Source organism: Rhipicephalus microplus, chromosome 4 (genome assembly GCF_043290135.1).
Source record: "Rhipicephalus microplus isolate Deutch F79 chromosome 4, USDA_Rmic, whole genome shotgun sequence".
Taxonomy (NCBI): Eukaryota; Metazoa; Arthropoda; class Arachnida; order Ixodida; family Ixodidae; genus Rhipicephalus; species Rhipicephalus microplus.
The window spans coordinates 132,473,272-132,497,836 of record NC_134703.1 but is presented as its reverse complement, the minus strand read 5'-3'; the positions used below and the strand labels follow the sequence as shown (position 1 = coordinate 132,497,836).

The 24,565-nt window shown below is 44.4% G+C and overlaps 1 protein-coding gene across 2 annotated transcripts in view; it reads left to right on the top strand.

Moving 5' to 3' along the window:
* The window catches only part of Vps13 (vacuolar protein sorting 13C), a 209,788-nt gene that overhangs the window by 73,038 nt on the left and 112,185 nt on the right, over window positions 1-24,565 (top strand). For both annotated transcript variants that reach the window (XM_037423426.2, XM_037423425.2), the window contains exons 28-36: window positions 5,817-5,920; window positions 7,229-7,393; window positions 9,460-9,764; window positions 10,249-10,402; window positions 11,589-11,775; window positions 13,541-13,629; window positions 15,774-15,919; window positions 17,834-18,090; window positions 19,594-19,727. In XM_037423426.2, coding sequence (XP_037279323.2) covers window positions 5,817-5,920; window positions 7,229-7,393; window positions 9,460-9,764; window positions 10,249-10,402; window positions 11,589-11,775; window positions 13,541-13,629; window positions 15,774-15,919; window positions 17,834-18,090; window positions 19,594-19,727 — 1,541 coding nt within the window. The remainder of the gene's footprint in view (window positions 1-5,816; window positions 5,921-7,228; window positions 7,394-9,459; window positions 9,765-10,248; window positions 10,403-11,588; window positions 11,776-13,540; window positions 13,630-15,773; window positions 15,920-17,833; window positions 18,091-19,593; window positions 19,728-24,565) is intronic.

The window sequence follows — 24,565 nt, the reverse complement described above, 5'->3', positions numbered from 1 at the left end:
CTCATTTAAAGAAGCAAGAAGAAGGAAAACATCTCATTTAAAGAAGCAAGAAGAAGGGTCTCGCCATTCTATGGCCCAAAATCATATGCTGATGCGGCACGTTCGGGGGTAGCGTCGCACCAGTCATCACCACTCCTTCGGCCTGCACATAGCGAGCCGCTGGCTGTGGCACCTGCCCCCAAGGTGGCAGTAGCTCAGTCTACTCCGCCTACATCTGAACAGAGATCACAGACCCCAGGGTCTTCGGGTCTCAAGACCTCCCCTCATCAGGCGAGGCCCAAAATTAGAACTACCAGCTCGCACGTGCGGGCATCCAGTGCCTCTGAGGAGGCAATGGATACATCGGCACCCTTGGTGCTGAAAGAGCGGCGCGGCTCCTTGGAGCGCGCCAAGAAAACAAAAAAAGCAAATAACAGGGCCTGGTGACGGCCCTGTTACATGAACTCAAACTCCCCGCCTAAACAGCCACTCACTTTTCGTACACACAGCACTACTTCACATTCACCGTGAACACTCATATTATACAATGGAACGTCAGGGGCCTTCTCAGAAACCTTGATGACATTCAAGAACTTTTACACGAACACTCACCAATAGTGCTGTGTATACAAGAAGCACACCTCAATTCAAAACACACCAATTTTCTTCGTAAATACGTTATTTTCCGAAAGGATCGTGATGATGCCATAACATCATCTGGAGGTGTTGCTATTATAGGGAATCAAGGGATTGCATGCACACACTTACAACTGCAAACATCCCTTGAGGCAGTGGCTGTTTGAGCGGTTCTTTTTGATAAACTGATCACAGTTTGCACTATTTACATTCCTCCCAGCTATCAGCTGCAAAAACGTGATTTACACTCTTTCTCTTTAATTGATGAACTTCCGGAGCCTTATGTTCTCCTTGGAGACTTTAATGCGCATAGCAGGATATGGGGTGACTCTCGTTGCAACGCGCGAGGTCGACTGATTGAACAGTTCCTTCTCTCGTCGAGCGCGTGTCTCTTAAATCGAAAAGATCCAACCTATTATAATCTCGCTAATTATACCTACTCCTCCATAGACCTAAGCATAGTATCGCCGTCTCTTTTGCCTCTACTCCGGTGGAAAGTCATCAGAAACCCGTACGGAAGTGACCACTTCCCCGTAGTTTTGAGCACAACTACAGCAACTGAGTGTCTACCACGTGTCCCCAAATGGCTCATAAACAGAGCCGACTAGGAACAGTTTTATATCATCGCTCGTCTATGCTGGAGTGACATATGTACTTTGAGCATAGATGTTGCTGTCGACTACTTTACAGCATTTTTGATTGATGCTGCAACAAAATGCATCCCACAAACAAATGGACACCCTGGAAAACGGCGTGTGCCATGGTGGAACTCTGAATGCTGAAACGTGCGCTAACAGCAAAACAGAGCATGGAGGTTGCTTCGGAACTCACTGACAGCCGAAAATCTTGACACCTTCAAGAAAATAAAGTCTCAACGCAGGAGAACGCATCAGCAGGCCAGAAGAGAAAGCTGGCAGAAGTTTTTGTCAGGGACCAATTCATACACACAGGAGGCTAAAGTTTGGAACATGGTTGGTAGGGTAGCAGGAAAATAAGTACGCACACTTCCACTCGTAAACAAACAGGGTGATACCTTGGAAGATCAGGCGAACTTCCTCGTTGCACACTTCGAACGGGTGTCCAGCTCGTCACACTATACTGACGCTTTCCAAAAATACAGAAGAAGAATAGAAAAGCAGAAACTCGAACACAAATGCACTAGAGACGAGGCATATAACTAAGCTTTCAGTTTAGCTGAGCTCCAAACATCACTAAACTTCTACACTACTTCTACCCCAGGTTCTGACCGTGTGATGTATGAAATGTTGAAAAACCTACCAATCGAAAGACAAATAACTTTAGTTTGTTTGTACAACGCTATTGGTTTTCTAGCGCTATTCCTACTTCCTGGAAAGAGGCTATTATTATTCCCATATTGAAAGAGGGCAAGGACCCTTCTTCAGCTTCGAGCTATAGGCCTATTGCACTTACAAGCTGCTTGTACAAAGTCTTCGAAAAAATCATAAACTGCCGACTTGTACATTTGCTTGAAACAAACAATTTACTCGACCCATATCAGTTCGAGTTTCGAGGGGGTAGATCCACCACAGACCACCTTGTGTGTATCGAGGCACAGATGAGAGACGCTTTCGTCTATAAACAATATTTTCTCTCTGTGTTCCTCGATATCGAAAAGGCTTATGATACAACATGGCGCTTTGGAATATTAAGAGACCTGTCCCACCTTGGCGTGCGCGGAAGAATGTTTAACATAATCGAAAGTTACTTGTCAAATCTTACATTCAGAGTTCGAGTAGGCAGCATTCTTTCCCAAACATTTGTTCAAGAAGCAGGCGTGTCGCAAGGTGGTGTACTTAGTTGCACACTTTTTATTATCAAAATGAATTCTTTGCGCTTGTCTATCCCTCGAAATATCTTTTACTCCACATATGTCAATGACGTCCAGTTCGGTTTTAAGTCTTGTCATCTGACCATGTGTGAGCGGCAGGTTCAGCTTGGTTTGAACAAAGTCTCCAATCGGGCAGAAGAAAACTGTTTCCAACTGAATGCACAGAAAAGCACGTGTGTCTTGTTTTCCAGGAAGAGAGGCCTTCATTCTGAACCTGATATTCAACTGCATGGGCAACTTCTTGCTGTTAATACTGAACATAAATTCTTAGGCCTAATATTGGACACTAAGCTAAGCTTCATACCACACATCAAGCATTTAAAAAAGAAGTGCATAAAAGCCATAAATGTCCTAAATGTATTGCCACGTGCTACATGGGGAAGTGACAAGAAGTGCTTAATGAATTTGTATAAAAGCCTCATACGTACCCGCCTATACTATGGAGCAATGGTATATCAGTCTGCGACACCTACTGCCCTTAAAATGCTGGACCCTGTTCATCATCTAGGCATCCGCCTCTTTACGGGTACTTTTTTCACTAGCCCCATAGAGAGCCTGTACGTGGAATCCAACGAATGGTCGCTCCACCTACAGAGATGTTACATGTCTTTTAAATATTATTTTAATGCAAACGCAGACAAGGATCTCTTATCACATACCACAATAATGACATGTCAAGCCTTGCTGTGTTTGAAAGACGGCCTTCCATGAGACAGCCCTACTCACTCCGTGTGAAGGGCCTAGCGAAGGAAACCGGTGTGCCACTCGAACACTGCCTGATGGCTCCCGTAGTATGCTTGCAACCGTGGCAGTGGCAGGCAATAGCTTGCGACGTGTCTTTCTTAGAGGTTACGAAGCATGCACCAATTGCACACATCCAGACATACTTTCTTGAACTACAACATAAATACACATGTCCTGAGTTCTTTACGGATGCTTCAAAGTCCAACTCTTCTGTCCCGTATGCAGCCGTCGGCCCATCCTTTTCGGAAGCCGGCGTTCTGCACTCTGATACAAGCATTTTTACCGCAAAACACATTAAACAAATAAAGCTACAGAAGGCAATAATATATACAGATTCTCTAAGTGTAGTAAAGGCTCTGAAAACACCTAAGAAGCACAAAACCCTGTCCTTGTCTCACTTTATTCGCTTTTATGCACAGTCTACTCATCCAAGCAGCATGTTATAGTCTGCTGGGTGCCAGGACACCGCGAAATAGAAGGCAATGTTCTGGTGGACCAGCTAACTGGATCCGCCAACAAAACTGCTATCAACACTTTGATACCAATTCCTGCACTCGACTTGAAAGCTGTTCTAAAGCGAGAGATCAGGGCTTATTGGCAGAGCACTTGAGACACACACACAGGGAATAAATTGCATGTCATCAAGCCGCAACTTGGTCATTGGCCGCCAGTATCAAAATCACGCCACACTGAAGTAATCCTTACAAGGCTAAGAACAGGACATACATACTCTACACATTCATTCTTTTGTCTGGGGGCGATCCGCCTTTGTGTGACAGAAGTGGAGAAGCAGTCACCGTACTTCACATTCTAATACAGTGCAAAAAATTAGACAAGCTATGAAGACAACACTTTCCATTACCCTACCGACAACAGATACCACTACATTCTGGAATGTTCGTCGGTAGGGAACCACTTTTCACTCATAAATCATTGTTGGCTTTTTTAAAAGATGTTCGTACGTTTCATATCATATACCCGGGCATTCCGTAGCACGACGTCTCCAGAGAGGTCTCTGCTGCGGTGGCTACACTCAATAAAGCACTAGCCTCATGGCCCTTGGACGCAAAGGTGCGAACGATCGAGGCACTAGTGCTTATGCCACACATGCCCACCATGGTTTTTATTATCACAAACTTTCGTCATTCATTAACACCACACACTTTTCATGGCATGCTCATGATTTTATTATTTCTATGTTTTTACCCGCCTTAGGGCAAGGAATTTCAAGGCCCTTATACAGCCGCTAATCACAATCATTGTTCACGTCTCTTGCTTCATCAACTGGTGCTCTTTGGTGATCAAATGGCCCTTGCGGCAGAAAACGCCAAACATCATCATCATTTGAGATAAATTATAGGATGCAGTAAGGGAATGTACACGTTTTTTCCATTTCCCCCCCATGACTTGCAACAGATTGATGATTGATATGTGGGGTTTTACATTCCAAAACCATCATATGATTATGAAAGAGGTCGTACTGGAGGGCTCTGGAAATTTCGACCACCTGAGGTTCTTTGACAGACACGCAAATCTGAGCGCACGGGCCTACAGCATTTTCACCTCAATTGAAAATGCAGCTGTCACAGCCTAAATTTGAAGCTGCGATCTGCGGGTCAGCAGCCCAGTACCTGAGCCACTAGACCACCACAGCGTTGCCCGTGCATTGCAACAAGATGCGGGGCCAATGTTCCTGTGTTTCGCATGTGTACGTGTCCTCGTGGTTAGCGCATCAAGCAGACGCCTGTCCTAGAATAGAAATTAATGGTCCTGCGCGTTCGAGCACTCAATGTGCTCATATATTCTGTCGCCTCTAAGCCAGCATTTCCAAACCATCCCGCAGAAACAGGCAGTAGACCGCAAAATAACGCTGGTCAACAAAACAACGCCGCTCGCGGGCTTGAGGGTTGGGCTTGTTCAAGCACGTCATGCGCACGTGACCTCTTGGTTGGATGCCGGAGAGGGTAGGGAAGAAATATGGCTTGAGCAGGCTACGCGGAGAAGCGGCAAGGGTTTCGCACTCGCCCCCTTTCATCCTCGTTTCGTGCCGCTTATAAAAAAAAGTTTTCTCGGCTCGTAATGAACCGATTGAAAAAAATTTTTGTGGTTCTTCATCGGACACTAAGAACTTCCATGGTCTAACTGAAATTTGTTATGGGGCCTGGTGAGTGGCCCTTCAACACCAGTAATACATGTGCCAGGTTTGTATATTCGCATGCCAGTCGTTTTGGCAACGCACACTTTAAAGATGCACTGTTGCTGGCTACATGGATTTGTCTGTTTAATGCTATTCAATCTTGGCTAATGAGCTTTGTGTACTTTCGTGTGGGGCTTTATCAAATATCATGGCTCAACAGCTAGCACATCAGTACACATTAAATATGTGCATTTCCTGAGCTCACTCAAATGCACCCCACGCTGTCTGTGAGCTTGCATTTGTTAGTTTGGTTGTAGGCAGTGTACTATTAAATCAACTATAATATGATCAATCAGATTATAGATGTCTATACCTCATTGTCTTTAACGATTCATATTATTCTTGTCATTGTGCTTGGGTTTGAGTTACATGTGATACCTCTTGCTAATAAAGCGTGTCTTGTGTTTTCAGGCATGGAGTACGGCATGACGTGGTATCCGAATAGGCTCGTCACGAGGCTAAATCTCAAGACGGTCGGCATTGGCGACCCAACACCGGGAACGCTTCATAAGCACGTAAGGGAATCGATTTTGCGTTTTGTGAACGCTCAGCTGCAAGCAATAGAGAATCTGCAAAGGGACCTCGCTGGCGAAGGTCCGGACTGAAAGCCCCGCTGCGGAGGGGTGCAGGATCAAATAAATAAAAACGGGTCCCTCTCTTGGCTCTTCTTGTCGTCATTCTGCTCCGTTCTTTCTCGCCACATTCTTTTGTTTCCTGGGAGCGGTGTGTTTCGATAGTTCACACCACTTGGCACTGGCTACGTTGGCCCTTATGAATTTCAGCATTGCCTGCATAATGCAAACCAGCTGCTCTTGATACAGTGCTGAGAATGCTGGCACTTATAGGTACCAACACTAGTGGTACTAAGTTGTATACTTTTTCTCAAGAAGCCACATTCACAAAAGTGGTCAACTGTGAATATGGGCTCTGGTTTTCAACACAGATCCAATAGTCATCCCCAATCTGGATATTGCTACACAGCGCCTGCTGGTGCCTTCTTGACCTGTGTTGGAGCCCTGTGTTGTTCAATTATGTTGGAGATCACTTTTTTTTGCAGTTATATTAGTTCTATTAGTTGGAAGTTTTTTGGACTTACTCTCTTGTGTTTTGCATTCTCGTCTCCTCTTGAAGTGATCTTCCCAGAAAAACAGTACAAAAGTTAGCTAGTGTGTGTACCATTAGTGCAATTAGTGTATGTTTTTATTGGCAGTCAGTCGTGTGTGGTGTTCTAATGCAATAGCTTTAATATTACTGTTTCTCATGTTTTATACAATAAATATTCTCTATTCTGCCATGCAAGATAAGTGGTCAATGCTGAACGTATGAATTTATTTAAACAATGAACTAGTCCAGGAGTACAGCAAATGCAAAGAATGATTCCTTCATCTTCTGCTGCTGATACTATATGCAAAGGCCTTTGTTCAGTCCAACAGTGTGGGAGTAAACTCATTGCATTCATTTCTGTCCCTGTTCATAACGTCTGAAATGTGGAACAAGTGAGCAGTTGCATGGAAAGAAATGCTAATGTACTTATTGTATTTGGTGTTTGTGCAACCTAACCTAACCTAGCCTAATTAATGTGATATCTGTTGTGTAAACAAATTCTCATGCTCCACAGATGACGCTGGGTAACCATAACTCTTCAAAAAAACTTATGTGTTTGTTTTTGCTCTGTCCATTTCTGTACAAGTTACAGAAAAGTTTGCTTGTAGTACAATGGCTAGGTTTCTGGAAGCACAACGTGTTGAATTGATGCATCTTATTTTGGCCTAATGAGCAATCTTTCAGCATCAGCTCTATGGGATTGGTTTCTCTTATCGTAGATCATTGCTGTGCCTGGAGGTGAAGTTGTCTCTTTTGAAATCACGACTTACGAGGAATGCGGAGCCCTGGGCTATGTGGAAATGGATCGAGTGGACATCGCTATCAAAGGGACATTGGGCCGGCTCCATTTTGTGTTTCTCTACCGTTTCTACTTGGACATCTATGTAAGTCTCCCCTACAGCTCCTCTATGTATACGATTATATCACTAGTTAGTGTTTCAAATGCAGTAGCCTACCATATATTTGACTTGTTAGGTTAAATTAGGTGACTGCCATTGATGGTTCTGAAGCACTGGTGGTTCTCAAATACCAAAGTCATTAGAAAATACGTGACTTTTTTTACTGCCGGCACAAAAAGCTTACTCACTGCATGAACGAGCGTAAGTGAATCTTTGTCTAAGCTACTAGGCAAGACAGCGTACCACTATACGAGGACACTACAATAACGATTGGGCCAGTGTTTTTAGGAATGAATGTGTCACGTAACTCTCTTATTGACCATACAGAAGGCTACCATTATTTTTAACCTTCAATGATGATAGATGGTACATGACGTATGGGGTGACGGGGCACTTCCCCACTTTTTTACGGGGAGGGGGGAGCGGGGTGAAACCTTTGCATGTATTCTAGTCTATGTGCAAGTTTAGTATGTGCACCCTTTCTTTGTGAAGCTGGATAACAGGCCTGTGGAGTTCAATGGCATACTTAACTCTAGTATATAAATAACCTTTGCTGTGGCCCTTTTTGTATCTGGGTTCATTTAAAAGTATTCTTTCCTGGGGTCTTCACCTTGATAGCCTCACTGGGTTTTCAAATGCCAGAACTGATTTAGCAGTGTGTACAATGATGTTATCTGTGATCGTAATTATCGTTCATTAACCCTTTACGGTCCAAAACTTTTACCCACTTTCCGGCACTACCGGTCCGAAACTATTTTGGCAATTCCTGGCATCGTGAAGAGAAACATGAACTGTGGAAAAAAAACTCGCAGGATATTTATTTTTGTTTCCGCATTCTGCATGAAGCTCCTTTAGCGATATTTTGGAAGCGTAAGATACCACGCAGAACATTCTGCTGGGTGCAGGCTAGGGTTGTTACTGTAGGTTTTGAAGAAAAATGAAGGTACCTTCACCCCCGTCGTTGTCTTCGTCACTCAGTTCTGTCGAATCACTGTCTGGTGGGCACACTGAATTCTCTTCCTCACTAGAGTCATCGCTTTTTCTAAAAGCGCCTCCATAGAACACACGCGTTCCTCAGCGAATGCTCCTCAGCGCATGCTCCTCAGCGAATGGCGCCCGAGTGGGTACGCTCTAGGCTCCGTGCCAAGTATAGTGTTGCACCCTTGTGTAAAAAAAAAAGTAAACCTCTGCAAACTGAGCTCACTCATTCCTCAAGAGATGGCACTTCATGTGTTTTCAAAATGCGCGAGACTTGCAGGGAGAAAACCGCGAAATTTAAACCACGAGCACCATTGTCATGTGGTGCCGGACAGCGGACTGCAAAGGGTTAAAGAGGTCGTACACAAGTTGACCATAGAAGCTGGACAAACGTCATTCATTTGATGAAGATTTTGGGTGTGCTGCTTGGCCAAGAAATATTACTGGGCTTGTCAGATGCATTACACTGGATGCTATGTCACTAGGTTTGTGCAAATAGTAAATTGATATTCGTACCAAATAGTGGTTTGATCGAATAATTTTGAATTGATTGTGAATCATATGTACCAAATATTATGAACAAATATGAGCATATTTGTCATAGCCCAACCAACCTGTACAACATTAATAGCAAACGGAAACAAGAATTGGGAAAATTTTATTCTTTTTGGTTTGAAATCAGTGGAAGCAACGTTGAATTGTAGCTGGATTTCACTTTCAGTAAAATTTAATTGGTTACCTGTAGAGCATGTTATATCTTGAGATTTATTATATTTAGAACAAATAAACCAGTATAACAATTTTTTTACGCTTAAAATCAATGAATCGATGTGATTTTAATATGTTCATTTAGCATTGAAGTAGGGCTTTGTGGCAGTGTGGATTTTTTTTTGGATAATTGTCTTCACAGTATAGCATTCCTTTGCTGCAGTGCAACCATCTTTACAGAGTGCTGCATGCGGATTAATATTAGAATAAAAGCGAATTCAAATACCGTAATATTCGTTCGAATATTCGAAGTGCTCGATTATTCATGCGAGCATGTTTGTCACCACTTATTCTGCCTCTTTCAGAACTTTGTGAACAGGTTCCAGGCGGCCAAAGCGAAAATAATGGAGGCCACGGCCAACATGGCCGAGGCAGCTCGTGCCAGTGTGGAGACGGCCTACAAGCAGGCATACAAGATGGCCATGGACATCCGCATCGAGGCGCCCATCATCTGCCTGCCACAGAACTGCAAGTCACGCAACGTTGTAGTCATGGACTTTGGTGTGCTGTGCGTGAGCAACAAGTTTAAGCTGGACAAGGTTAGCACACCTGAATCGCCTTGCCTCTTGGAAGAGATGGTGGTGGCATTCGACGACCTCAAGCTGTCGCGGTAAGTGAGCACGCCCCCGTATCGAAGTCATGTGGACCGCACCAAAATTTTGGCCGTTATACAGGCACTTGCTAATTTTATCAAACATGGGCTTTCGTGCTTAGTGTCAAAGACTGGCTGCTGTTTCAGTGAATTTCGCAAAACTTTACGAAATCGACTAATGACACAAATGGCCGAAATTTGTGACATCACATTGACATTTATGCTCCGAGTTTTCAGGCCGAAATTCGAGAATTGAACTATGAGCGTCATTTTCTCTTCTAATAATGAACCTATGGTTGTGCAATTAACAACACTGTAGTTCTCCGACGTAATTTATTCCTCCAACTTGGCTTTGTGCTCCAGTTTTGTCTTTCCAAGGCAGGGCTTCTCTGTGGTGCATGATTGCCTGAAGGTCATATTTTCGGTCTTCAAAAGTTTTCTCCATTATGAGCAACATCACTGACTTTTATCAGAGCCTTTTATTTCTTATTCTTCTTTATAGGTTCAGCATGAAAGAGCCGCCTGCCGACGATGGTCAGGAGCACCCTCTGCTCCTTCCAGTGTCGTTCAAGTTACTTGTCACCAGAAACATGAACTTCGAGGCCCACCCTGAAGTTCCAGAAATGAAGAACGAAGGCGTGCTACCAAGAATAGAGGTTTGTCATTCTCTCACTGCATTTTTTTCCCTTTTTTTGTTTCGAGTTTGTTGACATGCTTTCACTGTTGCCTCCAGAGACATGCTGATCTTGTGTAGCAAGTGTTGTCAGCCATGATTTCTCGCTGTAATCAACGGCAGACAAGTGGTGAAAGCCTCAGTTTTTTAATTCCAAGCAATTCTGCAGTAGTTCTTAAATGTTCTATTCTGTAAAAAAGAAGCTTCTGAGGAGAAAATTTTGGTGTGCAAAGTGGGCATATCACAAAATTTTGTAGAGATTCACACTTTATTGTTTTAAAACAAAAAGCTGGTGTCGTGTCAATTTGTTCGTAGGAAGTGTTCATTGGTACTTGTGAAGTACCACGTGTAAGCGGAGTTGCCAATCCACCATACAGATGTCACTTATTGGAACATGTCTCATTACTTGGAAGCCTCCGTGGCACCATCACTGACCCCACAGATGTAATTTTGCCATGAATACACATAGTTTATTCATGGTAACACCAAGTGAAATCCTAAAAAAAGCACTTTACACTTTATTATTAAAAATTATGCATTGTATTGAACATATCTCTGAAACATATAAAAATGATACACTTGAGTGCTTTTCTGGTAAAAAAATGTTTCTTGGAGCACTGAAAGCTTTGTGGCTATCTTGAGCTCCAATCTGTCCTATTTACGATAATGCCAATATGGCGGCACTGTGCAATGGGAAGGCTGCAGATTTTTATTTTCTAAAACCCACTTTTCTCCTAGCTTTTTACTACAGCCTACCAGTAAAATGCTTTTCTCTCAACTTATACTACTTATTTGAGTGTTATATTTCACCATTATGTAATACGTGGTCTTTATATTGAAAAATCGGACATTTTGACCAAATTTTTCATTCTCATTGCCACATTTCCCCTGTCAAGCAAGAGAAATGGTCGAAAAGGCACGCATTTTAAACATACAGGCAATGCCATATGTGTACGGTGAAAACCCATTGGTGCATGTTAGGTCATGCTGTACATGTATGGCGAAAAAAAGGTTAATGCCTATGAATCTTCCAGGATTATGTTAAAGATTAAAACTTTCATGTAATGACATGCATTGGCTTTGTGAAGGAGTTTTTCTATCATACAATTGACCTTTTGTGCATCGTGTTAATTCAGTATTGTGTGTGTTTTCTTGTGCATGATTTTTAGCTGATTCTCAGTGAAGAGGACTATTGCGCCATTATGCGGACTCTGGATGAAAACCTGAATGAAATACCACCCGAAGATGAACCCCTGGACTGGTCGAAGATACCGGTGCCCGTTGTCACCAATGCCCCTTACACGGTGCCGGAAGACCGATACTCGCACGAGCACACCGACCCAGTCCTAACTACAGGTAGGAAGCTGGATCTAGATGTCACTGCATGCATTTCGTGGGAGGAGATATGCAAAGTCACCTATGCAGTGCTAAGGTTTAAGGGCACTTCTAACATTTTCGGCAATAAAATTTAAATTTTTGTTGGAATCCTTTTAGTACGTATTTTCTTAATAGGGCTTCGGAAGACCACAAACAAAAAGTTGTCATTGGGATATTTAAGGATCGAGTCATAGTGCCGAATTAGGTCATCAGGGCTCAGTGGTTGTTATATGAGAAAAATAGCTACTTTCTTGCTGTTATTTAATAGAGTCCACCAAAACTAAACCAACCTTGTATTTCTCAGTGTGGAAGTCCTCAAAACAATTTCGGGACCATGTTCGAAAAACACTTTATTTGCCTCGGCGTGCCCGCCCCGGCATCACCCATGACTTCGGTCAAGTTTTTTTGCTTTGCAGCTATCAACTCCGTAAAAATGTGACAATATAGCATGGGAGATTTTCGATCGCAGTAGATCGCAGCTGGTGGAGATTGTTGAAGAAGTACTTCCCCAAAAATTATCAGTTTTGGTTTCGTTACTGAGCTGCCAGGGGAAATTTAGTGCAGTGTGTGTGTGTTTCTTCTCTAAAAGTTCCATCTTTTTTGCGCTGATGAACCTGTCTAAATAATCATGAACCAACTTGCCCAAGCAGCAGTTTCAGCAGTGTCATCCATGCCAGGACCAAAAGAACTCCAGGGGGTGAGAATCGGCAGATGCATGTGCGTAGCTCTACCAATTTAGCTACACTACCCGCTGCTTCTTGCATAGTTTCATGATGGTACACTATAGGGAAATCTGGTGCTACTTTCTATGGGCGCTGCATCGCGTGGCGCTTCAGCCCGCAGGGGATTGGTGGCTTGTACATAGTTTCGCCTAAGCTTGGTCCTTTCAGCCGGTGTGGTGTCGTGTGGCCTGCTGCTGCTTTGTCGCAGGACGAAGTTCGGCAAAAGTTTGGAGGTACTGCTTTGCCACCTTGACCCTTTTAGGCTCACTAATTTTAATGTTCTTGTGAGGTCCACAACGAGGTATTCTTTTATGCAAAGCGAAGGCCAATAATCAGCTGGAAATAAATCCGCTAGTGTGTTTGGAGCTGCCAGGCACGAAGACCAGGCAAATCCATGTACTACCGGTCGTTCCCATGGTGGCTGGACAATTGCAGTGGCGGTGGTCCCTCTTGTAAATATTTTAGTGAACCCTTAAGTTCTCCAGTCCAGTCCACACCTCTGGATAAATTTCCCTCTACCATACCTAACTACAAAAGTGATAGTCAGCGTCATTCACGGCTGGGTCATTGGCTAAGACTTTCATAGTTAGCAAATTTTTTTTTTGTTGTGGTTGAAAAAGACACATCTGTGGAGCCTCTCTGTTCACTGTGCCTGACGAGCTATGTTTCTTTTATTTTCTTTGTGCCTGGCATTTTTGCGCTTTTGATGAGAACCTGCGAATTTTCTTACTGACATGGGGCTTTTTCTTGTTGCTGCTTCACTCAGATTACATTGATGTCAGTAAGTATAAAAGTCTGTGTCCTATATATGCATTCTAGCACAAACATTTTGAGCCTTCACGTAAGGAAGGCTGTGCTCAGATTTTTTTTATATTTAAAGAAATATTTTCTCATCTTTGAATCTGCATTTATTTGCAATAGTGATTTACTCTTTACTGCAGAGGGTGAAAAAAAATAGTGATTGACAAAAACGCCCACAGAAGGGCTCATGTACGAATTCTTTTATTCTTTTCTTTTGCCAGAGAAAGAGATAAAGAGGGCCGTGAGAATCGATCTGGCCTTTCAAATTGACTGTGTTGTTTTGGACCTTTACATGAAAAGAACAAATGAGGTTGGTGCACTTTTTTTTGTCTTTGTAGACGACTCGTTTATTAAAAAAGCTAGCTGTTCAACTGCTATTGAGGTACATGGCTAACAAAAAACATAGAGGAGTGACACATGTGCAAAAAAATGTATAAAGCAGTCTTCTAAGAGAATACATAACTGTTTCGCCTACTATATAAGAGAGCAGGTTTGTGTTGAAGCACATTTTCTCACAGGCTCTAACAATAAAAAGCGTCACTGAATAAGTTGTCACTATGCTGTGCAGAGTTGACATCTATGGGGATGGCAATCTTGTGATGTCAGTGGAGTTGATGTTGGCCGGGTGGCCTCTATGATCTAGGGAGCACAGTTGGTTTCGTATCAGATTGCTTTGCCTCAAGAACATTTCGACAATTTTTTACAAAAGTAAAATTGTGCATAAGAATTGTTCATAACTACATTCTTCACATTGAAATCTTTCTGGACAGGTAAGAAATGGGCAATTTCAACAAAAAAGGGTGTGTATGATTCATTCAGTGTTTTCTCAAGTGTTGCGAAGTTAGACGCTGCTGATATTGGAACTACGTATAATGGGCTCATCATTACGGTTGGGCGTGTATGGAGACTGGCCAAGTTGTAATTGCCCAGCAGAGCTTGATTCTTAGATTTGAATGACTATTGTTCACATGAAAATGTGCGAGTTACGGGCTGAGATATCTGATCGAGAACGAATTAAAATATTATAGTCATAGAGTAATAATGTATTGCTTCAGTTTTTTAGTTGTGCGTGTCTGTACACACGCTCTTAAGGGTCGGAAGGAAGGTTGCTGGAGGATACGAAAACAAACAGGTTTATGCCACTATTTACAGCAAAGAAAGGTTAGGGGTTTCCCAAACCACGAGCGTGGTGGCTGAATGTTACATGGTTCAGAGCGACGTCCAGCACTCTGCGGCGTCGTTTTAAGCCCTGTCGAGCTCCTCCTCTCTGAGTGGAACACCAATCGCACACACACAACAGATGAGGGGGATGAGCATGCATGATCCTCGTGAACGTCCAATATTGAGTCTTGATCGATCACTGCACTGCAAGGTGGCGCCAGTGGGGCTCTTCCTCATCGTGTGTGTGCTGCTAGTCGAGAAGTCCCACGATCCTGACAGCATACATCAAAGGGTTTGCCGATTTGTTCGCTTAATTAGCGGGGCGATTTGCGGCGGCCGCCACGGTTTCTTCTAAGGAAGATGCTGTATTTGTTGTCCTCTCTAGAACGGTTTATGATGTCGTGGCGACATGACCTCTCATCCTCCGGACAATGCCTGGCGGGCATAGGCAGCCGGCCGGTCGGCTACTTGACTGAGGATTAAGAGCGCCGCTCCCCCGTCAGCTCTGGCGCCGGTCACAACAGCTTCCCCGTCTCCAGATGAGTCGCCGAGGTCATCAGGCAACCACTGCTGTTTGAAGGGACGTCGAAAGGGTCCGCATTTGAAAGTCAGAAACTCGCCTTTGCTTGCCACATTGCCTGGGTAATTGCCGAAATCTTCGACAGCGTCTGGTAGACTAGGCGCCGATGGAGTTGAGAGCCTTCCCAGTAGACCGGCTTACGCACAATGGCGTCTGCCCAGACGAATCGCCGGGCCAAGCGTAACAACGCATGTTTTCATGAATGCGACATTGGCCTATGTGACTGTGACCGTGTTAACGTGCAGCACATTCCTCCTTAGTCGAAACAGTGCATTTCACGAGCAGCTGGAAGCGGTCTTGATTTTTCACTGTCCCACTATGTAACACCATTGCATTTGCAAGTTTGTCATGCAAATTTTTCTCTCATTGCTATGCTGTTCTGGTGCAATAGTGTGACTCTGTTATAAAGGGCTATGGCCATTTACTTTGATCATTGCGCTGGGAATGGTATTGAATGTGCCATTTTCTATGCTCACATGAACAATTGCTGCTGTGTTGATCGTGAAAAACCTCTGTACACTGAGGTTGTGGGCTCAGGCCTTGGGTGAAATGCAGCGTTTTCAACCATTCACGCGCTGTGAAGATATTTCTAACGGACACTAGGCTAGGCGGGGCCTGTGTGGTAAACGGCTGAACTGAAGCTGTGTTCCACGTTAGGTAGTGTTGAGTGTGAAAATTGTGTGCCTGTGCATGCCACTGTGTGTGTGTTTCAGGTGAAGGAAGGCCTGGCCAGACTGGAGATAGAGCTTCTCTCCCTCAAGGGACACATGTTTCACGACGGTTCCTACTGGATGGACACGGTGCTGGGCAACTTGATAGTGGACGATACCCGCGTCACCCGCAAGAGCGGCCTCACCAGGTACGATGAAAGGCTGCAGTTTGGCCCCTAGAGCAGGATTGGGTGAATGGCAAATTTTTTCTCCCAATGGTGTGCATATTGAAAGGAAAGAAATAGAATTCACGTTGACCTATACACATTGAGGGTCCAAAGGCACTATTTGTACTACTAATTAGCGCCTCGTTTCAGCCACTGAAGTGCAACTTACCCCAACTGCCCCAAAGCTCTCTATGTTAGCGTGCTTGCCTGGCAGTGCAACATTTTGAGCCTAATATGCTCTTATTCTGGTACCGACACTCTGGCAGCTTTACCAGATTGCTTTTCCATTTGATGCACTTTGTCTTATCAAAACATAGTCGGGTCGGCCTAGCCAAACTATCTGCTCCATATATTCTGCACATGTGCTTCGTCATTGATAGTTTCGCATGCTGTCTTGGTCTTGACAGGTCATGGGTCTTGATGGGGAACTGGCGTTGTGTGATCAAGCAACTTTTGAATGATCTTAAATCGAGCTGCATCATTATATATGATAGGACCGACAGACCTATGGTTTTCTTCTAGAAGAACTTGGCATCGTAAAAGATGTCTTCATGCAAATGAAGTTGGGCTGAGGAATGTTAGACGTAATGCCCGTAACTGTTGTAGTGATATGAGCCTAAACTGGCATGTGGTCTGTGTGCTAGCACATAGCGCTGCCCTTGGCGTCATATCAAAACTCTCATGATGCGTGTTCATTACAAAACTAAGGCAGTTCTGTGACAAACCAGTATGCATAAAAACTGAATGATATGAACACCAACACATTTATTGATACATTCTCTAAATTAATATACTATAATGGTTAAAATGAAGTTGTGACAAATCCTGCACCTGTTTTTTATAGAGATTTATGTATCCACTCACCTTGTCGTGTTGGTGCATCATTTGTTTTATGCCTCATAGTGCACACTGTGCTCACTTTTTTTTTTTTTTTTTGATGCATAAGGGCTAACTGTGTCTCTCAACTCTCAACGTTACTGAAGCCACAGTCAGCTGCGAAAAAATATTTGGCATTTTTCGGTAAATGTGTAGATCAGTCAACCAAGATTTTCTCAGTGTGGCAACGCCTCTGCAAATCATAAATGCACGTAAATCATCATAAATGCACATAGATGCACATGAAAGCATCATAAACGCACAGAGTTATGAAGATGACCCCCAACAAATGTGCCAATAACAATTTGTCAAAGGACAAAATTGTGCTTTTAGATGTCTCATCAGTTTAGTTTTGTCTGTGAAAAAATGAACACCTCTTCAGGGCTCAGCTCAGTGAAATTTCAATGGTTTATATTTAATGAAGAAAATATTGCGTTGGTGAGCGATGCTGTGAAACTCTTCCATAAGGCATAAACAGTCTCGTGCTTGGAAAAGATGCTGAAATTCTCTTTCTTACAGCTTGGATCCCTCATTGTCGCTTTTCAGAGATGGTGCTATGTAAAATGTGACTGCGCTAAAATTCTTTTTTTAATGGTAAATTAGTACTAATTCACTTTTGAGCCAAGATATTTCAGTGAGGAATCTCAGTATGAAAAATTTTAAAATATTTTAAGTGTATCATGTCCAAAAAAAAGCGATAAAAAGTTTGGCAAGCATCGATCTCATGGAAACGATCCTGTTGTCAGTGTGAAGATACTTGGGCAATAATGTACCTGTGGTGAAACTGCCAAGTCAGACAAAGACCGAAGCTTGGGCTTGTTATAAATTTGTGACAGTATATTTCTAGCACGAGGACACAAAGCAAGCAAAGACGCGCTGCGCTGTCGCAAAGTGTCGTTCTTCTATTTCGTCTTTGTGTCCTTGCGCTGCATGTCTACAGCCAAGTTGGCACCGTCATCTATGTGTGGTGCGATTTAAAGTAATCAGCAGTGCCACCTTCCTCGCTGGGCCTTCCTGCAGGTTCCTGACGCGTTCGAGCCGCAGCAAGGACAAGCTGGTAGACATCTTGTACAAGGTGGACAAGAACGGGGACTTCTTCACGCAGATCGACCTGTCCAAGATCACCTTTGTCTACTGCGTCGACTTCTTCAATGCCATCATGAGCTTCTATTACATGGATGGCATGTACAAGAAGGCCGACGAGAAGCGGAAGCAGCTGCAGCAGCAAGCCGCCAAGCGGCAGCAGCACCAGTTGCAACCTCAGCTGCAGGCAACCGGTAAGAGCAGTGGGACGCAAATGGCTCTGCTGCTTATCAGTTCAGGCGTTGCCCTCTTGTGCGCAGGGATGCGGGTTCGTTTCCAAGACGGTGGCTGCATTGTGATCTGGGCGATTACGACAAACCGTTGTGTGTACTTAAATTTAGGTGCCCATTAAAAAAAATGGCGTCTTAAAAGTTCAGCACCACAGCTTGCCTTATCGTATCATGCATTTGGCATGTAACACACATAAATGCAAAACAGAAACAACTTTAGTGATGTCTTATTTACGGCTCAAAAAAATGTTTTCTTGGATTAGCTGGATCGTGACCATACTCGCAGACAAAAAGCATGGGACTGGCGCTACACCGTGCTCTTGTCTGTCGGTGTGTTGTTTTGCGCTGTACATTTTTTTGCCTTGCATCTCATAAATGTGACAAAAGAGAATGAATTCTGAATAACTTGTAGTCAACCAGGGTTGTTAAACATGTACCTAAATTGAAGGGCATTCGTGCTCTTGAATTTCTGCCTCATTCAAATAAGGCTGCTGTGGTAGGAAATCCAACCCGTTTCCTCATGAACAGCTCAACATTTTCGCTTTTAAGGCACTATCAAAGATCGTCGGTATGGGCATTTAGCTAAATTCCGCATTCTGCGCCGCGCTTTGCAACATACCGTACGCATTCTTTCACAGCTTCTTGGTTTCGTAGCTCTTCAAATTCTGCTGGGTGGAGCTTTTGGGGGCGTTGTGTAGTTCCTTAATGCAAATTTTGAATATTTATGAGGCTTGTGTTCTATATACTGCATCATTTATTTAAACCTAGGCAGAATTCAGAGAAAGGATTTAGGTAGTGTGACTATATACTGTGGGATTTATTTAAACCTAAACAGAAATTAGAAAAAGCATTAAGCCTACGAGGTGATCTTGAATTCATTATTTTGACTCTGGCTGATCACTTTCGGCAGATAACTTTGGCTAACCACTTTTTTCTTTCATTGCTTAGCATGAAACACATAGTATGCCACATTTATGCTATTGTAACATTACCAACTTGCAGCATGAGCGACAACCTTCTCAATCTGTTATGACAAAAAAAAAAAAAAGCACTGCAAGCACAAGACTTTACGGGGTGAAGCAGTCATTATAATGAAGTGATATCCATTTACTGACTCAGCTGTATGCTGCCTTGTGTTATGCGGTATAGTTGCTGGCTGGCTTGTATGCGTCGCCTTTGAAGAAAGGAAGCGACGAATATCATGAAGTTGGGCTGTCAGTGGCCAGGTCAGCCTGATGTTTTGGAATTCAGCTAGATTGCGGGTTTTCATTCATTGCTGCTAACAGGCTGGTACTGCCCAGGTGACATTTCTGGTGGCGGTGCGGACACGAAAGATCAGGATAGTAAACAGCTGGTCACCAACATACCTGTAATGGCATCTGTATGTGTGTGAGCCAGTGCACTGTATATATGTTGTCTCCAGTGATGCGATAAAGCGTGAAAGACTTTTTTTCGTTCTCTGTCCAGTCACGGAGACAACTTCGCCTCCCATGCCTCCCTATCCTCTACGCAACTACACTGTGCAGCTTGAGATGGACAAGCCGGACATCGTGCTTGTTGCCGACATTGATGATCCTCAGTCTGCATGCATTATCATGAAGGTAAGAAACAGGTCGAAGTGCTGTGAAATTCTGTAGAAAAGCTTTACGGTGAGTGCTAGAATCAGTAAAACCTCTTTGATAATGCGGAATAATAATAATAATAATAATAATAATAATAATAATAATAATAATAATAATAATAATAATAATAATAATAATAATGCGGAATAACTACGCACTAACCGTAGTACGCATTAACCAGCAAGTACAAATTCACATCATCTGATGTGTGCCATTGCCATTAACAATAAAATAAGTACAGTGGCACTGCACATATTGCCTACAGTGCCCACGACAAAGCTGTTTCTTTATTTTTACCGATGTGCAGAAAAGATTCTCGCACCCTCACACGGAAGTCCGATAGCACGCGGTGACAATGCCAAGGAGCATTTTGAAACTATACAGCAGCTTGCGGGATGTGTGCCCGGAAAGTGCAGCGACTGACAGCAGAGCGGACATAATCAGTAGTCCGCGATACATGTGTACCGCGATCTGCTCGCTTAGTTAAAATACTCTTTTTTTTTTATGCAAGGATTGCACGCAGCGGACCGTCTACTGATTAGTTGCATGCAGCCCTTCGTCTGGTCGACACTTGCTGGACTGGCGAGCCGCTTGCTCTACAGTATGTCCATTTTAGTTCAGAATGCACATATCCGGCTAGTAGCATGGTGGCTTAACGCAGCGATGACGAGCCTTATGCAAGCGATGGGCACTCTGCAATGCTATAACGGTCCTGAGTTGGACGGAGACGCACTTTGGCTGTTGCCTAATAAGAGCGTGCAAAATAATTACAACAGGACTACGCTCATTATGCCGCACGCATGCGCTTAGCGCGATACAGTCAATACAGCGGAGTTTCTCGGTGCCCGCAACCCGCAATGTTCAATTCCTTAATAGCAAACTGCTTTGAATTCTGCAAATGCGGTGTCCGTGCGTGATTGCAGTTCTGCATAAAGAGGCTGCACCGATAGGCAGTCCGAGTTCAGGTGGGTGGTGGTGGTAAAAACGTTATTTGACTAAGGGATTTGGGCACGTATGGCCCAGAGTCGCCGCACGACCCCCACTGCTCTATGCGTTCATGAGTGCATATTCAGTTGCATGATGTGGGGGGCCCGGTTAATGGCGGTCTTCTGCTCGGCGGGGTCCATTGAGCACAGCAGGGTCACCCATTCCTCCCATGTGGTCAGTGGCTGCGGGCCCTGCGGGCGAGGGTCCGCTGGGCATTTGAGGAGGATGTGGGTAAGGGAAGCGTGGGGGGGGGAGCGCATTGAGCTCAGGATGGGGAGTATGCTCCTTGGTAGGTGCGGGAAAGGAAATAGGGGGAGGAAAGTGTGCGCGTCTGGAGGCCACGTCATAATATCTGGTGGAGGGATCAGTGGAGTGAAGGGTAGTATAGCTGGCGTTCCACACGGTATGCTTCAGTCATCTTGCTGAGGGAATGCATGTGCTCCCTGGAAGAGCCCGGCACGGAGTCCGCCGCCGCTCGGTTGATGAGACCTCATGCGTGGTCATTGGCAGCTTCGTTGCCGGGATTTCCAGAGTGAGCAGGCACCGAGATCAGCTCCACATGGTGGGTCGGATGTTTGGGGGGCGAGCTGAGTATGCAGAAAGCGGTCTCATGAACTCGGCCTTGCGAAAAATTTAGAATTGCGGTTTTTGAGTCGAAAAAGACGCCCCAGGCATTAGTGCAAGTGAGGGCAAGAGCGATCGCCGCTTCTTCCAAGGATTCTGGGTTTGATGCAAAAGTTAGGTGGAGAGTTGCAATGGGCTGGAGTGTGTGATTGACTGCAACTGCCGCGTCATCGTCTGTGCAAGCTGCATCCACCCATATGACAACCTCCTCAGAACCGTAGTATTTGTGGAGAGCTTTTACCTGGGCCTTGCGGCGCACCGAATGGTACGCAACGTGGGTGTTTCTAGGGGGAGGCTTTATGGTGAGCTGTGTGTATGTGTGGAGGGATTGGTAGGAGTGAGGGGTCGGATGCTGGTATGTGAATGTCGAGGTTGTCAAGTATGTGACGTCCAGTAAAAGCCTTAGCTAGACGAGTGTATTGGGCTTCTCTGTAGGCCTCTATCAGTTCGTGTGTAGTGTTATGAAGCCCAAGTTGAAGAAGTTTAGTCTCCCATTAAAAGCGTGCAGTAGGCTTAAAGTGGCACTACGCCACATGTGTGCCTCAGGGAATAGCTAAGGATACTTAGTGTGATAAGTCCTTTTGTCGACTATAAGTCACACTAGCACACTTGTCGGTGGTTGCCACCACACTTTCATTCTCTCCGCATGATTACCCGCAAAGGCACCGCCGCACTCGCATGGAAGTCAGAATAATTGATCAGCCGATCTCCGCACTTTTTAAAACGACCAAACACTGTTAGCGACACGTTGTGGCATCGGAAGTTAACGACGCAGTGAACTCTTATGGCAGAAAAAAGCTGTGCGCACCTGGTGGCACTAAACGGTGCGTGTAGGACGAACCACTGTGGCTTAAGTGGTCACGAAATACACTAATCTTTATGGGACTTGGTGAAGGACTCTTCGCAACTACGTTGTAATCATTAGTACTTTTGAGGCAGGTACGTATCAACGAGGTTTGACATAACACATTCATCATCATCATCAGCATGACTACGTCCACTGCAGGACAAAGGCCTCTCCCATGTTCCGCCAGTTAACCCGGCCCTGTGCTTGCTGCTGCCAATTTATACCCGCAAACTTCTTAATCTCATCTGCCCACCTAACCTTCTGTCTCCCCCTAACCCGCTTCCTTTCTCTGGGAATCCAGTTAGTTGCCCTTAATGACCAGCGGTTATCCTGTCTACGCGCTACATGCCCGGCCCATGTCCATTTCCTCTTCTTTATTTCAACTATGATATCCTTAACCCCCGTTTGTCCCCTAATCCACTCTGCTCTCTTCTTGTCTCTTAAGGTTACACCTACCATTTTTTTTTCCATTGCTCGCTGCGTCGTCCTAAATTTAAGCTGAACCCGCTTTGTAAGTCTCCAGGTTTCTGCTCCGTAGCTAGGTACCGGCAAGATACAGCTGTTATATACCTTCCTCTTGAGGGATAGTGGCAATCTACCTGTCATAATTTGAGAGTGCTTGCCGAATGTGCTCCACCCCATTCTTATTCTTCTAATTACTTCAATCTCGTGGTTAGGCTCTGCGGTTATTACCTGCCCTAAGTAGACATAGTCTTTTACAACTTCAAGTGCACTATTACCTATCTCGAAGCGCTCCTCCTTTCCGAGGTTGTTGTACATTACTTTCGTTTTCTGCAGATTAATTTTAAGACCCACGTTTCTGCTCTCCTTGTCTAACTCCATAATCATGAGTTGCAATTCGTCCCCTGAGTTACTCAGCAATGCAATGTCATCGGCGAAGCGCAAGTTACTAAGGTATTCTCCATTAACTCTTATCCCTAACTGTTCCCATTCTAGGCTTCTGAAAACCTCCTGTAAGCAAGCGGTAAATAGCATTGGGGAGTTGTGCCCCCCTGCCTTACACCCTTCTTGATTGGTATTCTGTTGCTTTCTTTATGAAGCACTATGGTAGCAGTTGATCCCCTGTAGATTTCTTCCAGAATGTTTATATATACTTCATCTACGCCCTGATTCCGCAGTGTGTGCATGACGGCTGATATTTCTACTGAATCAAACGCCTTCTCGTAATCTATGAAGGCTATGTATAGTGGTTGGTTATACTCTGAGCATTTCTCTATTACCTGATTGATAGTATGAATGTGGTCAATTGTTGAGTAGCCTGTTCGAAATCCTGCTTGTTCCTTTGGTTGATTGAATTCTAATGTTTTCTTTACTCTGTTAGCAATTACCTTTGTAAATAGCTTGTATACTACAGAGAGCAAGCTGATCGGCCTGTAATTCTTCAAGTCCTTGTCATCTCCTTTCTTACGTATTAAGATGATGTTAGCGTTCTTCCAAGACTCTGGTACCCTTCCCGTCAGGAGACACCTCGTAAACAGGGTGGCTAGTTTTTCTAACACAATCTGTCCTCCATCTTTCAGCAGGTCTGATGTTACCTGATCCTCACCAGCAGCTTTGCCTCTTTGCATGCTCTCCAAAGCTTTTCTGACTTCTTCTATCATTACTGGTGGGGTGTCATCTGGGTTACTGCTAGTTCTTATAGTATTAAGGGGAGACGCGGGTCGAAAAGTCGCGTTTTTTTTCCAAATTTCACCTTTTCTGTTTTTTGTTGCTTTATCATCTTTATACATTATATTTTGACATCTGAAAATATCACAGCGAAATAAGCATCAGAAGTCAGTGAAAAACGCGTCTGAGTGAGCGGCAGTGACGCGCGGCATCACGAAATTTACACAAAACGGGCTGCTGTTCGCGTGCTCGCGGGGCCGCGAAGAGAGCTGTCCGCCATATTGCGGCCGCTGGCTCGTGTAGAGTTGTCCTTACTCTCCACGATCCCGGTTCTTGAAGTCTCGTACGTTCACGAAAAATCTAAAAAAAAAGCAACAAAAACAGTCTTTTCCCGCCGTTTCAAACCGCGCGCCACTAACGCAGGGCCGCCATTGGCTGACAGCACCCGTGTTTTCTTGCCGTAGTTCGCTTCACTGTTTTCCGGAGTTATTTTTCGCTGTTTTCGTGCGATGGCAAGCCCGAAAAAGGCCGTTGCCGACCATCGGAAATACAGAAGTAAGAACAAGTTCAGAGGGAAGCGGCGGAGGACGTACAAGAAAGCCACCGCCAACGAAAATGTCCGCGACGGGCCAGCGGCCGGTAGGCCTAACATCGACCACGGCAACGTCGACCATGGCAACTGCGACGACGAGATCAACGCTGCAGTGAATTTTGTGAGTGCATCGCAGAA